At 37.5% G+C, this 15,495-nt stretch overlaps 1 protein-coding gene across 4 annotated transcripts in view; it reads right to left on the bottom strand.

Moving 5' to 3' along the window:
• Positions 1-14,525, bottom strand: part of LOC129745094 (transcription factor AP-2-epsilon) — a 180,241-nt gene extending 165,716 nt beyond the window's left edge. The window contains exon 1 of one of the 4 annotated variants that reach the window (XM_055737929.1): positions 13,008-14,525. Coding sequence is in view for 2 of the 4 variants with exons in the window: in XM_055737932.1 (XP_055593907.1) it covers positions 13,008-13,016 (9 nt within the window). In the remaining 2 variants the exon portion in view is untranslated. The remainder of the gene's footprint in view (positions 1-13,007) is intronic. The other 3 variants (XM_055737932.1, XM_055737933.1, XM_055737928.1) reach the window with 3 other exon arrangements.
• Between the last annotated feature and the right edge of the window lie 970 nt (positions 14,526-15,495).

Below are 15,495 nucleotides of genomic sequence, written 5' to 3'. Positions count from 1 at the left end.
ATGTTTTTAATGTGTAAAATAATCCTGTTTGTCTCATATTAGATGTTAACTTCCCAGAATCAATTGAAATGAAATATTTTTTGAAATTTTTAAAACTTTACTAAAATATAAAATCATCATTAACCTCCACATATTTGAACCGATACATTTTGAAAGGATGATGATGAGGATTATTTATATAGAACGTATTCTTGAACTTTCTCAAATTCATTCACGCCTTAAGCACTCATAAGAAAACATATCTTTCTAGGTCCAAAAACGTGACGATATGTAGCGTTATTGTTTCTTGCATATTTTATTGTAAAAGTTAAATATTTGTTTTATTTTAACAAAAAAATATTAATGCACAAAAATATGTTACAAGAAATATCATGGAACGAAAGGAAGCGTGCTTTTTCATGCAATACAACAGACCCCGTTCGATTTTTGGCACACACCAGTACATTTTGTGTTGCCAAAATTGAACGGCATTTCTCGAAACAAAAATTACCTATACAACAAAAAACTTTTATTATACACTATTAATTTGAATCATCTTTTCGATGGATTTAGTATTCTTCTTGTTTTGTTTTCAATTGCCAAAATTTTTAGTTGCCAAAATCGAATGTGGCCAAAAACGAACGGGGTCTGCATTGCGATTAGTTTTCTATTTCATCGCAATTTTCACTTTATTCTGATCGTAGCAAGCCTTGCTCGTGACCGGACATGTTCTTTAGTCGCGTGTTCCATTTTTTTTAAATTTGTTCCCGTTTTTTTTTTTAATTTTGAATACCTGAAGATATAATTGCTCTTATTTCTCATTTGTGCTGCAATTCTGAAAAGTGATCAGGGAATAATTTGTGCCTTTAGCGTATGTGCTGAAGTAAACATAAAGGCAAGATAAATCAAGTTATCATAAAGGCAAATAAGGTAATTCGCAAATTCGCTTATTAAGTGCTGATAGGAGACTTATAAAGAAATGTGGTCAGTTTTGAAAAAAGTGTGAATGTTAAAGATATGTATTTTGTGGCATGGATGGTGAAAAAATAAGGAAGTTCAGCAATTCGAAAGAAACCTCGAGGTACCGAAACACGAAAGCTGAGCTGGGAGGATTGGGAAGGCAAACACGAATTTGGATCAATGATTGGGAACCTTACTATGCGGAATTCCAGTGTTCTGAAGGATTCCAATGAATTGGTTCAAAAACTGCAAGAAGCGTGTTTGGATTTTCCCCCAACCTCATTAGTTTTTTTTTCAGTCATATTTCGACTGCTGTGATTGAATTTCAATCTTTCTTTAATCGAAAAAATTTAAGTGTTGAACAATGTTTTAGTTTCTTACCGCTGATAAAAAAAAATATAATAATTTAATTTATGTTAAAAAAATATATTACTTTCATTTTTTTTTAAAAACGTTAAACGAATTGGAAGTGTGCTAGGTAATCTTCAATATTTTTCATTGAGTTATGCAATATAACCATATAGAAAAAGTAAGCATATTGAATAGTTTTTATTTTCCCCATGAAACCTTTCGAAAGTCAATTAGTTGTAAGAATAAGGTTTAGCAATTGCTTCGGTAGCTTTTACTTAGCTTGAAACCGAGCAAAGTAAAAGTCCAAAACATTTGCTTAGTTTGGTATAAAATAACATTTGCATAGCGGATGTGTACTAAAACTTTAGTACATAGCTTTTTCTTTGAAAAGTAGAGCTATCCAACAAGCAGAATCTGTAATTTTCTTAAGGAAATTAAAAGCATTCGTTCAGAAAATTGAAAAGTAAATAAGTTTAGGTAATTAAGATATGTTATTCAAAATGTTGGTGATATGAATAAGATCAGAAATATGTTTTGAAACCATTACGGAAGGTTTTTTATTTAAAAATGTTTTTGTAACAATTATTCAACACACAGACTCCTACATAGAACAGGCTGTGTTCCAATTATTAAACACGTAGACATTGGAAGTGATTGTATGCATCAAGAGGTATTTCATTTGATAGTACAGGCTTGAGGGACAGTTCCAACTGAATTTACAAGCAAGAAACAGTTTGTTCACACGAAAAAGAAATGTTTTACCAATTCAAATCAGATGCTTTCAAATCATATTTAAGATTTATAACAATAAAAATGCTCATTTTGTTAAATCTTAGTAAAACCTTTCAAATTATTAAAATTTTCTTCCAAGTTTTGGCCGATTGGGACCTCTTCCAATATTCCCGGTAACTTTTCTCAAGTTTTGCCCCGACTAAACACGCGCAATTTGGAATATTTACTCTTTGATTTGTTCAATTTCATGCAAGACCAATAATTTCATACAACGCCAAGAATATGAAAAAAGTTGGGGTTTCTCTTCGATTTCGTTTATCCATTCTGAAAATTCCTATTTTAATTGTATGGAAGTGTAATATTGCAAATTTGATAAATTTATGACGTTATAAAACTATTTTTCATTCGAAAAGTCTGCTACGGAGCATGCTTAGAAAATAAAAAAAAATGCTAGGAGATTGGCCAAGCGATTGCTTCAGATTTGGGCTTTATTCATACCAAACTAGCTTGTTCTGAAAGTTAAAGCTTCAGACATAAAAAAAAGCTGTCAAAACAAACTTTATTGACAACAACCAAAGCGATTGCTTTAAGCCACTGCTCGACTGCTTGATTCAGCTTAGTAATTGCTAGCTTTTTTTTCATACCACCTAATTTCTTTTCAAGAGCTAGCAATGGCGCTATATCCAAGGTCGATGACCAGGTATTTGGTGCCCAGAAATTTCGATTTTAAGTCCTTACATTTGAAAGAAATTTAAGCATGAGTTTGGATTTTTTATCCAAAAAATTTAAAGAAAATTTTCTTGGATTTAAGATTAATTATTTCCATCCACATAAGGAAGATTAATCGAGGGTCTGCTTCCAAGAGCTCCCTTATAGGAGCATTAGAGCTCCCAACGTAAGAACTCTGATCATGGAAATGTATGGTGCTGTTGTTCACGTTTCTTCCTCCCTGTGTTTCAGTTGTCTCGTGTGTATTTTAAAAACTATTCATTTGATCGAAAAACTTTCTATGGAGGAAATGAAGGTGATAATATAACATTTAATGTAAATATATATAAAAAAAATTTCAATGATTTCAAGAAATACTCTAACTTTATCATAAAATCTCTTTTTTATCTTTGCACACTTTTTTCAGTCATGTATTGATTTATTTTTTTTTACCACAGAAGCAAAACCATTGCAAAATCATGATATTTTACACAAACTCACCTGAAAAAAGCAATTGGAATCTGGTTGGAACCTTTTTATGAGTAGGCATTTCGAAGAATTTGATCTCTTAAATCCGGTTTTAACATAATTTTTTTTGTCCATCAGAACACATCTGTCATATTGCGTAAAAACCGGATGCACAGATTGCGATCTTTAGAACTAATCATTATTAGTTACTTACTTGGTGTCTACTAGTCAGGCAACACTTTTTGCCTGCTGGAAATGGATTTTTTGCATTATTTAAGGAGTCTGCATTCAGTTATCCCCAATAATCATAGACTTTTTACCATATTTAAGATCAAGGGTTGCACTCCGATGGTTGGTTTGAACTTCGTGTGGATCCTAGAGTGGCTCCTTATACTTTTTAACCATTTGGTCCGAAAAAAAAAATCAGAAAAAATCAACAGTTCATGAGATTTCAAGTCAACAATGAAGAATTTTCGAGGCGCAAAATGCGTAAAAAGAGCAAATATGTGCAAAATTATTTATGCGCAGAATTCTAAGTTAATTTTTCTCAACTTTAGGTTCTCTGTTGTGTTTAGAAACATGCTATCAGCTATCAGCTACTTTCGTTTTCGTGATTGATAAATTAAGCTTTCATGGATAGTAAATCACAATCTGAAAGTGCGGTGTTTCAAAAATTACAGAATTTGACACCAATGAGAATCATCACAATCTCGTGGCCAAGAGCATTTACCTAGTCTATCAATTAAACGCTGCCGCTCAAACGGCAAACCGACACGTACTCTGTCATTTTGCAGATACACATACATAATTGCCCATGACAGTTGCTCCACAGTTAGCAAAAATGGAGAAGAGAGGGGGTTCAGGCACAGGAAAAACAAACGAGCACATAATTTGAAGAGCGTTGCTACTAAAGCGTGGTGTTTAACCTAAAAGACTGCATCAGTCAGTCTCACTGGTAAGTATCCGAGCATAGAGTGAAGAGTAGCTTCAAATGTTTTAAAACGGCATAGTTTTTCCACCCGGGTTGCTCCCGTTGCTGACCTCACTCTTCCTCTTTCTTCATGTGAATGTAGTTTCGATTCAATTAAATGAACCGCCCCATTATGGTTCAATTGAGTTAATGCGTATTTATGGCGTCAGTCAGCCGGTCGAGGGGATCACTAAATTAGCATCGACCGGATTAAGCGCGCCAACGAAAAAAACCTAATCCAGATTTCAGTCATTATTGGTAGCGAACAGCTTTAATCGGCATCCATAGTTGAACATCCCTGCTTTCCGATCACCGCGCCGATGGGAAAGGGGGGATGTTTTACTTTAAAATTATAATGTTTGGAGAAACTTGTGCGCGAGAGACCTCCTCCCAACTTCGGCTGAATCTCGCTCTTTGCCTGGCTCAGCAGCTGTGCGTGTGGTTTATTTTTGAATTTTATTCCTCTATTCCTCCCCGAAAAACGGAACCGCAAAGCGACTGCAATCGGGGAAAAGCGTCTGTTCAACTCTTTAAAACTCAATGTATAGATACTACTAGCAAGTGCGGGCAACCGGGCTGGGAGTGAACGAATAAGTTTAACTCCCCTTTGGGTGTTGGCGAGACGTGAAGCATGACGACGGCGATGACGAAGACGATGACGACAACGAGATGGCAAGACTCACAGAAACCCGAGAAGTAGTGACTATCTAGTACTACCTAAAGGTGATACGAGTTGGGGTACCTTTTATTTTTTTTACTTTACCGGCACCAAAAGTTTACCTTCGGGATTTACTATACCGTGAGATGAGCGAGCTTAGTAAAGTACAAACAGCGACGGCACCTTCAAGAATCTAGTAGTATTCAAATTACATGTTTTTACCCACTGCCCTTCCTTACGAGTTGCCATCGATGGATAGGTGGCTGGCTAAGTAAGGTGTAATTAAAGTTTTCTAACGTGAGTTTCAGCTGAGTAGAGGAGTATAAATTAATAGACGGCGACCACGCAGCAATCGAACGTGATTATTGGAAACGAGCAGCTCGGCAATTTGACGTGTTGGTTTTTTTTACGGTCGCCATATACCTTGTTAGATTTTTCAATTTTTTAGGAGGGGATGGTGGGAAACTAACTGCATCCGAGCTGAATCCGTGCTGAGATCATTAAACCTATGAGGTGGTAGGGTGAGTTCAACTGTCATCTCTAGGATGTAGCCATCATCGGCAGGTGTGTTATTAAATTGTCGATAGGTGCTTTCATGCTCTAAAGCGCTCTTGACGAAGAATCAGTACACTTGTATCAAAAAACTTTCATAGTTTCATACATTTTTCATGAGTTATCACATTTGGATTTTACATACCTCCGTTTTTTTTTCAACGACCACAATTTTTTTTCAACTCTCAATTTTTGCTGTATTACAGAACTCTTTCATATTTCAAACCGGAAAAATCCCACTGGCAACATCTCCCTAACAAGCGATACAAATACCGCATCGAAACATTTTTCGCATGCCTAACGCCTTAAGTCGATGACGAGCAGAGATGATCGTTTTCTTGAAGGATTATCTGCAGCGGATAATTTTGATCCTTCGGTCAAAACGTTAACAAAAAAAAGGGCGTTCGTGATGCTCGAATATTTATCGCTCATCACACGAACCCATCCAGATCGAAGTGATGATGATCTCGAAAGTTTTTGGGCGCTCTTATCAAACCCCCGCCTAAGCGAGATTTGGTGCAAACAAAAAGTAGAAATATGGTAATTTTTGCGGAATGCAACGGGATAAAAACGATAAAAACGATCCGGGAAAAGGATTTGGTAGCCGAGAATGAGTGTTGTACAAAAACGCTAGACGTTTAAAGTGCAATCAATTTGCAAGGTTAGTGCGTTTTTGTGTGGGGTCGATAATAGTGCTTTTGATTGATTAGTCAAAATCCGTGGGAAATTCTGCGGTTTGGAATTTTGATCGTGGGAAATCGACGGGGTTTGAACAACATTCGGTGGTTTTTTTTTTCTCGAAAACATATTATTTTTTTCAATTATTGTTTATTCTTATCAAAGTATCAAATACTTATGAATCTGTAAAAATGTTAGGCTGAAGATAATTAAAATGAATACAGACTTCGATACAAAGAACATTGAGTTTAATTGTAAAAAATATAAAGAAACTACTTTTCATTCAAGCTTGTACACTCACTACGTGTTTTACTTTAAATATTCTGAAAAGTGTAACTGCTTTTCAATCACATTGTTTCCAACAGTACAATTGCATCTAGTTATTACACTGACTCGATCACTGTAATCAAAACTAAAACAAAGGGTGAATTGGGGATTTCACTTTGACATTTAAAACTGAATTCAGCATTGAATTATCATATATATATATTATCATCATTCATGAAGTTTATTCAATTAAGACAAAGCGATTGGAACAGTCGATGCAGGTACATTGGAAAAGTTTTAGAATGTTTAAATTGACTATAAAATAAGGTTACCAGATTGCCCGGTTTTATCCGGGTTTACTCGGTTATTTAATACAATATTTGGGAAAAGTCCGGTCTGGCCCGTTCCCCGGATTTCATTGAAGGAGCCCGGATTATGCCCGGTTTAATTCACTGTATTTGCCAAATTAAACAACAAAAAATCTTTTTTCATGATTTTTGTTGAGAATTGGTTTTGACCAAATTTTCCTGGATTTTTCCCGGAATTTGTCGACAATTTTGAAATCAAATTTCTAAGTTTTGCCAGGTTTTAAGATAAAATAGTCCGGTTTTGTCCGGCCCAAATACGTGCTGAAATAATTTTGGAAACCTTACTTTAAAACATGCTTCAACAGTGACTTACATTTATTTGTGAAAGTCTCATCCAAATTGGTCTAGTTTATATATTCTTAGGAGTAAATCTTGAGAGAGAAAAAATCAAAAAAGTCATTGGAATTTAGCGAATAAAGCATAGGACAACTCAAATGGAAAAAAATTCTAAAAATATCAGGACTGTTTTTGCTTTTGCCACCGTTACAGCTAAATGTCCCTTGAACGTTAGGGATTTATCCACAATAACACTGAGATCTCGAATGAACTCAACTTTTTCAAAAGCCACGTAATCAGCTGTATAGGGATGCAAAATTTCGACCCTACTTCTGGTTAACGTAGTAATCTTACATTTTTGAAGGTAAACTGCGATGGAGCATTCATTTGGCACCAAAGCAAAAGCTTATCGAGGTCCTGCAGTCTGTGAAGGGAGCTAACGAGCGGTACATTTTGAGATCGTCTGCATAGAAAACTAATTTAGAATCGATAAGTTCACAAAGGTCGTTCATAAACAAGTTGAACAGAAGTGGACCCAGATGGATTCCTTGAGGCACTCTGGACGGAACCATGCCGTTTCGAGACTAGATGTGATCTGTCGAAAGCAGTTCTGCCTTGAAGATGTGACTCAACCCATTTTACCAACCAAGTTGGGAATTCCATTTTGTCCAATTTATCAATCAGTAGCTTGTGGGGTGGCCGATCGAACTCCTTTGCGGAGTCAACGTAGATTGCATCCCATTGTGTCTTAATTGCCAGAGAACTGCTAACGGAGGAGACATACTTATACTATAAGGTTTGACAAAGTTGACCTTTTTTTTCGAAAACCGTGCCGACATTAAACAATGACGTGAGTCCTTACGTCAAAGATCAATAGTTCTAACGATTTTGCCAAGCAATTCAATAAAGAAATTTAACGGTAATTATCTTCGAGGTGAATATTCCCAGATTTATGAATTAGTGTTTTGTAGCAGATTTTCCAGCTTTTGGGAAAGTCGATGTTACCAAGGACTATAGACTGTTCCGATAATTATAAAAACACTATAAAATAACTGTTATTTCGAAAATCGTGTAGTGTTCAATCAAATTTTGGCTGCGTACTGTTATTTACATTCGAGTAAAGTAAGTGTTCCCAGCAAACTTGAAATCGTAGCAGAAATGATAACTTAAGTAGTTTACAATGGCGTGCGAATCGCGAAGCCAACTGCATAGTAAGAAAATCGCATAAAATGTCGTCTAAAGTCAGTTTAAATCGGATATGATAGAAAGTCCGCCATGTTTGTAAATTTTCAATATGATTTTGCTCCCGCACGGGCTTGAAGTGAGAAAATCATCATCATGTTCTCTCTGCAACCAGCAGTGCATCCAGACGGCAAAAAATCTGATGGGATTGAGAAACTGGAAAACTGGAAAAAAATGGCGATGGCAAACAATTTGAGACGCTATGAGAGCAAAATCTTGCGCTCTCTTGCATTCTTCCGGTTATGAATAAGGTGTCGGATAGCGCCTAATTGGTGTTGTTATCGTCGCTAAAGAAAGAAATGAAATGTATGTACTTTGATTTTGGTAGGTAAATGCTGTTTTCTCAACTTTTATACGATCTTTCTATAATGTTTTTGGAACGTATATCAAAACAGCCTAAGAAAATAGTTACAAAAATGTTTGCTGGGTGTCATTTTTTTACGTTTTTCGCAAAGAAATCTGAATATTCGTGGCCATACTCCCGAGTAAAGAAAACAGATCGTTCACAAATGTGGCGCTGTGAGTGGTCTTTCAATCAGAAAACTAGCTAAGGTAGAAAGTGTGAGTGTCGGAGCAGTTGAAACCGCGTTGAAAAAGTTCGGAAAAACCTGGCCCTTTTGACCTTACAATGGACAAGAACATTAAAGATTGATACAAACGGCAACCTTAGGCATCAGTAGGGGATGTGGCTAAGAAATTAGGAACCTCATAGACCAACGTAATGCGTGCCAAAGAGAGAATTGGACTCTAGACCGATCGGATGAAAAAGCAGCCAAAAAAGAGTACCAAACAGGCTGCATCCGAGAAACTGAGGGCTCGGAAACTCTACGACAAAATTCTGACCAAGAAATCGGGTGGTGTTTTCACGGATGATGAAATCTACATTAAACTCGACTAGAAAACTCTGCCTGGACCACAATGGATGTTCCTGCATCAGTTAAAGCCATTCATACAAAAAAATTGAAAGAACCATTCATACCCACAGATACAAATTACGTGCAAGAATGCTGACCCATTTTCCAATTAATATCTTGTAAATTATTGAAAAGAAGCGAGCGAAAATGTATGAAACTTGGTTTCTGCTGTACACGGATGTACAATATATGGTTCAAAGATCAAAGAAAAGAAAAATAAAAAGGGTCTAAAAAGGTGTTTTTTTGTTTCGATTACAGTCGTTTTACAGTTATTGATAAACTTATCCGGTACAACTGTGTTCGATGTTTGCTCTTGGGCTCGAACTCGCGGACATAGGCTCAGGAGACAACTGACATGTTATAAATTGCAGAAAATGTATCAGCTTTAGAAGCTTACACGAAAAATAATAAAAAGTTTAAATTTACCGAGATAGCAGGGTGAATGCTCGTGAAAACCAAAAAGGTAATTTTAGCCTTTTCGAGGTGAAACTCACCTCATAGCGTGGTAAAGTTTACCTGAATCGAGCTAAAACAAAGGTACAATTCACCTAGAAAAAAGGTAAATTATTGCCAGATACTTTTTAACCTAGTAGCTTGGTGGAATTTATCTGGATTGAGCTGAGTAAAAAGGTACAAGTCACCTAAATCAAAGGTGAACACAAAAAAGTATCTTCAACTTCGTATCGTGCTGAATAGAAAAAAAAATCCCAAAAAGGTATTTTTTTAAGCCTTTTGCCAATTTGGCTACCAATATAAGGAGTAGCAAAAAAAACATCATTTGGCTGGCCCGTCACGAGAAAGTTGGAAAGAATGATACGTTGGTTAGCTTGATCTGGTCCTCATTTGAAGTACGGCGGCAGGTAAGGAATTCAATAGATTGCTTTATTTATTTTTCCGATTGTTGGTTATTATAATCAGAATCAGAAAAAGGGTACAATTTACCTTTTTGCTAGGTGAATTTAAAAACGGGTAAAATTTACCGAGAAAAATGGGTAAAAAAAATCACCTCTACTTCTCGGTAAATTTGACCTTTTTTTTGTTTTCCTTGTATGTACACCAATAAAAATCTTTCCTTTTGGGGAATTCTCGGGAATGAACACTCAACTCAAAATATCCAGAACTAATTCTGATTTGTAAGCTTTGCTCAGTTAGTGGACATATCTAAATCCGAGGCTAACATTTTATAAAGCGAATTCGCCAAATCGCTTACCTAAAGTCTTACATATTAGCGATTATCGATTTTGTATTGTTTACTTGATAAACTAACAAAAAGATTTCAAAACTCTATAAAGAATTCACGATCAGCGATTTGCAATTTTTTGACAACGTTTTGAATAGTTCTCGGATTATACTGCACGATACTTAAAAATGAATGGATTCTTTTGGGTGGCTATTCCAGGCTATTTGAGTAGGTTAGTTTTCTACGTGTTTTTTAAGGTGTTTAGATGATAAAAATTCTGCTGATTTTTTGGATCTATCAATTTAACAGTTTTGCGCTTTTTCACATTTCGTTCTATACTAACTTTTTAAAACACTATGGAGAATCACCCACATAGTTTTAAGCTAAATCTTCTCCAAATCATATAAAAAAATTAGTTTTGAACAAAGAAGTATCGGCTGTAATTATTATTGTAACATCCTTTCTACATTAAATTTACTTGATACTTAACATTTAGATTCCTAACGAAATTTTTCTAAAAACTACATGAGAAATTCTTTTAAGATAAAAACTTCGTCAGGAGCTAGCAAATCTGTAATACTTGACCTGCGGAATGTATACTTTTTCTTGAATATTTTTTGCGATTTATGTTCAAGCTATTACATATTTTAAAAATTTTGTTGAAATGGATTTAGAACACTGCTAAAAGGCCTGAAAACAAACACAAACAGGACCTCAATGAAACTTGATGTTTCTTCGAAAAAAATCCTTTTGCTTAATTTTTAGCGTTCAACTTTTGAGGATATGATGGCTAGCATCTTACAAATACTAAAGAAAAGTGTATTATGTGTGCCATGACCGGGGTTCAAACTCACGACTGTTGGGTTAGAAGACAAAACTTGGTGATAATCTGTCCAGTGGTTTTTGAGATAGCGTCCAATACAGAAGCTAATTAACAAAATTTTTGGGCAAGATCGAGAAAAATCTCGGAAAGTCCCAGTGGAAGACCCAAATACAGCTGAAAATCGACCAAAGTTCATATGGTAAAACGTTTAAGGAGTCCTAGAGGATCTTACAGTGAGCTGCAGTTTGAATAAAAAAGAAGATGATTGATTCCATAAAGTTTAGGAATGTGGGAGATTTTATAAAGTACAATCCAAAAATTTATTTAGGGGAAGCCACTAAATGATAATTTTTTTCACTGGTTTGACTAGCTGACTAATAAATAGGCTTGACTTCATTTCTACAAGGTAGAAAAGCTGTCTATTGGTAAAATAAACAAAACACGGTGGTCAAACCGTGTGCAGAATATTTGGACCGCTGGTAGTGGGGATATATTTTGAAAATTGTGTAATGGACTGCTAAACGAACTCTTAAGTGGGTATCTGGCAGGTTTTCAGCTAGAAACTTTTCATTGACAAGCCTCGCCTGTATTTTCCGGAGATAAACAAGGAGAAAAAAAAATGTTTAGTAATTGTGAAAACTGTTCCTCTGTGGAAGCAGCAAATCAGTCAATATTTCACAGCGATTGACACGATGAATACAAAAAAAACTGCCTCCAAATGCGTCCATTTTGCCTGCAAACAACCACAATAGGTCCCATAAAGTTTAAGCTCTATTTTGGTTGGATCTGTTATCTGGAAAAAAAATCAAGATTGGATCAAAATTGCTGCCCACGACCTCAATAAATTCCTTCAGTCAGTTGCGGATGCCTCCGACGATGCTCGTTGGACTTTTCAGTAAATGTTCTATCATCTACGGAATATCCCTATCAGTGCCATTTTTCGGTCATCTCAGGTACCACATCGTAAAGGTGAGAGTTCCTACTACAAAGTGGATGTTCTTTAAGGTATAGCCCAGTGAGTTTGGCAGGCGAGGGTTCTTCACTCTACAGCTCCAAAAGTGGAAAAATCAGCTTTTTACAAAGGACTATACTCGATTTTGCGGAATTCGTCGAGCGCCAAGTCTGTTGAAGCTGTAAATCCTTCTGAACCAGCTTAATCCGTTGTTCACGGCTTCAATACGTCACGGAGAACCGGTGCCGATTGATTTGCAGTATTGGTCTTGAAGTTACACTCTAAAAAATACAGGAATCTCCCAGGGACACAGTATTCTTGGTTTATTTTGTTCAACCTGATAGCTAAGATTCCCAATAACACTACTATTGTTTGGTTGATTTTTATTGTATATTAAACAAAGTTCACGGTTGTTCAAGTATTTATTAAAAAAAAAAAGGACGGGAGCTGTATTATCACTTTGTTTATTTTGCAGATTATGTTTCGATCTGGTGTCCGATCATTAAACTATTGCTAAGGTAAACTTTCAGATAAAGGAGGAAGTAACTGTGTAATGTTGGAAGTTATTGGCCTGTTGCCAAAAGACGTCTACAGCAGATGAAATGAAAGTTGTGCAAAACCTCGTAAAACTAACAGGTAACGGACTAAGCTTGAAATTCATGGAAATATGTATGTACACGTTTTAGAATGCGCTCTGTATAGTATTGCAATTTAAATATAATTTTTTGTTTTACAAAAGTGGAATGGGTTTCACAAACATTCTTGAACATTACTTTGGAAAATGTGAATCTGTTCGAAAGATTTTATTTGGAACTTATTTCAAAATTTCCCATTGAATTCATTTTTTAAATAAGATAAGAATATCTAGATTTGTTATGAAGCTTTACAATAAACATCAGATCGTATCAATAGGAAAACTGTAATCATACCATAATCATGTCGCAAATCAATCGGTCCTGTTGTGATTCCTCCGCTTTTGTTTGATTCACTTATAGTAACTTACAACACAATAGTTTCACTATATTTTTTTTAGATTTTCACTTCAAAACTTTTTTTTTAATCCGGTATGGTTTTCGAATCACGAGAGAGCACAATCACGAGAGAAACGCTAGTAGTGATAGCTCACCTCACGCGCTTTTTGGTTTTGTTTAAATTACACCCGAAAATGTGACCCTCCACTTGTTCGGAAGAAAACACACAGAATTGGGATCAAAAAATTTTTTGCACTGTTAGGCCAAAATTTTCGTAGGAGGATTTCGATTAATTTACTACACACGCTTCGAAAAAGGCACATACAATTATCACAAAATTTGGTATCTTTTTCCTTAGCTTGGAAACCAACTAAAAATCCAGCTTAGTTGATGATTTGAGTAACACTTGAAACCGAGAAACACTTTATGGGGCGCTAAAGTTGGAAGGGCAGATGAATTGCACAAGTTTTGATGTTTTTATTTTTGAGAACTTTAAACCGATTGAGGATTTAATCTATCTATGGGATGTCTTTTACGGGTTTATTTTGGTCAACTAATTGAGTTGTCACTTTTCGCCGCGTTCACTTTGATAGCGCAGTCACTAATTTTTTTTCCACTAGATCCAGGTTTTAGGATTTCGGTTTTTTATCTTCTCTCGAGCACCGCACTGTTGATGGACGACGAACAGCTCTGGGTATTCCTGAACGATGAGCGCGATTTCTGGTCCACGGCTGATGGTAATTTGATAAAAGCAGTCCTACGCGGTCCGCGGTTGTAGATTTATTAGATTAAACGGGCAATCACGTCCGGGCGATAGGCCGTTCGCTGTAATGGGCCCCCGAGTAACTCGACGTCGTTTTGGTCGTATTCTTCTGTTGGGTTTGGGTGGCGCGGCACACGATTTGGTCGCGAGATTAGACAGAGACACGATACACTATTCTGCTAACTGTTGATTGTTAGGCTGCGGTTGGCCAACAAAGCGCGCGGTCACTTGCCAAAAGCATCCAAAGTGGCAGCGGTAGCGATTATCACTGAGACCCGAGTGATCCCCCAAAACACTCGTCACTCGGTTGGTTTGTTGGCTGATTTGCCAAAGGTGCCGCACTCACTCACTGTGTGTGGGGAGCTGCCGGAGTAGGAGTTTGGAGCAGAAGTTGGGCTCACGCGCGCCTTTTCTTCGCGTACCAGAGGCCTATCACTCTAGTTGGGTATAGACTACGCTCGACAGGTTACGACGGAGTCAATCAAAGAGCATGGTCCGTGTTGTTTGTCCGTGCCGCCAAAAGCCAATCTCACTCACTGGAGAGTAGGATGAGAGCCTGTGTATCGCAAAATCTGAACAGTGCACAGAGGAAAAAAAATCGCACAACACAATCCACGAGGACTCGCAAAACCCGTCGCAAAACGAAGAGCGCTTCCGCTTGGAATTGGTCTGCGCAATCGATAGACTGAAACTGGTGGCTTTCAGCTGAAGCTTCAGGGTATTCGGCGCCTGTAAAAATTTTTCCCTGCATCCACCGGAGAACACCAACATGGATGGGCCGGTTGACTGTGTATACACAATCTCTCCTCTGCAACCAAGCACGGAACATACAAAGGCCTCGCCGCACATCAACACAGACAAACGGCTCCCTGCCTTCCTGCTCAAAAAGAGTCCGGTCCGATTCATAATACACCGACAGCATAAAAGGAGGATGAGGCAGAAAGAAGTAGTTGCTGCCGCCGCCCTTAGGAGCAGCAGCAGCAACAGCATCCCGAAACGGCAGCTATACGGTGGCACTTCTCCGTGAGGCACATGTACTGAGGCGTAAAACAAACCAGATGAGAAAACGCTCGCACACAAACACACCTAAAAAACTGCAAAAGGTAAACTCACGACCAGCCTTACGGCCTTTACACAAATGCTCGCGCCCTCGCTCCCACATCATTCACCCACAAACCCTACGAAATCCCCGCACGCAGTAATTCGCCTCTGGTAACGCCTACTCTCCCCACTCAGCGCAGAGATACACAGAAAAGCAAAAGCAGAACCAACACACCAACTGCCAGGCTATCAACAGCAGCAGGAGAAGGGTCATCCAAGTGAGCGATGCTATCGCCGTTTCACTTCGGAAAATTCCTTCCATCCCAGTCACCCGAAGCCAACATCAACGCGAGCAAACGATGCCGATCAACCAAACAGCTGCAGCTAGAGCTGTCCCTTTCTAACCCCCCAACGATAGCGGCAACGGCAGCGCATACATCACCACCCTCAGCCAGCAGCATCATCAAAGGCAAGGATGCTGTTCGGCGACATATCCTACCTTCATTGCTGCTGCTGCTCCTGGATGTTTGCTGCCGGTGGCCTCCTAATGATGGATTCCGTGGACGGACAAGCAAGCAACCGAAGAGCACCGAAGAAGATTTTTGACCCCCCGGAGGAAACCAACAACAAGAACTAAGGGCG

The sequence above is a fragment of the Uranotaenia lowii genome, chromosome 2 (assembly GCF_029784155.1).
Source record: "Uranotaenia lowii strain MFRU-FL chromosome 2, ASM2978415v1, whole genome shotgun sequence".
Classification (NCBI taxonomy): domain Eukaryota; kingdom Metazoa; phylum Arthropoda; class Insecta; order Diptera; family Culicidae; genus Uranotaenia; species Uranotaenia lowii.
This window is presented reverse-complemented; position numbering and strand designations above follow the sequence as displayed.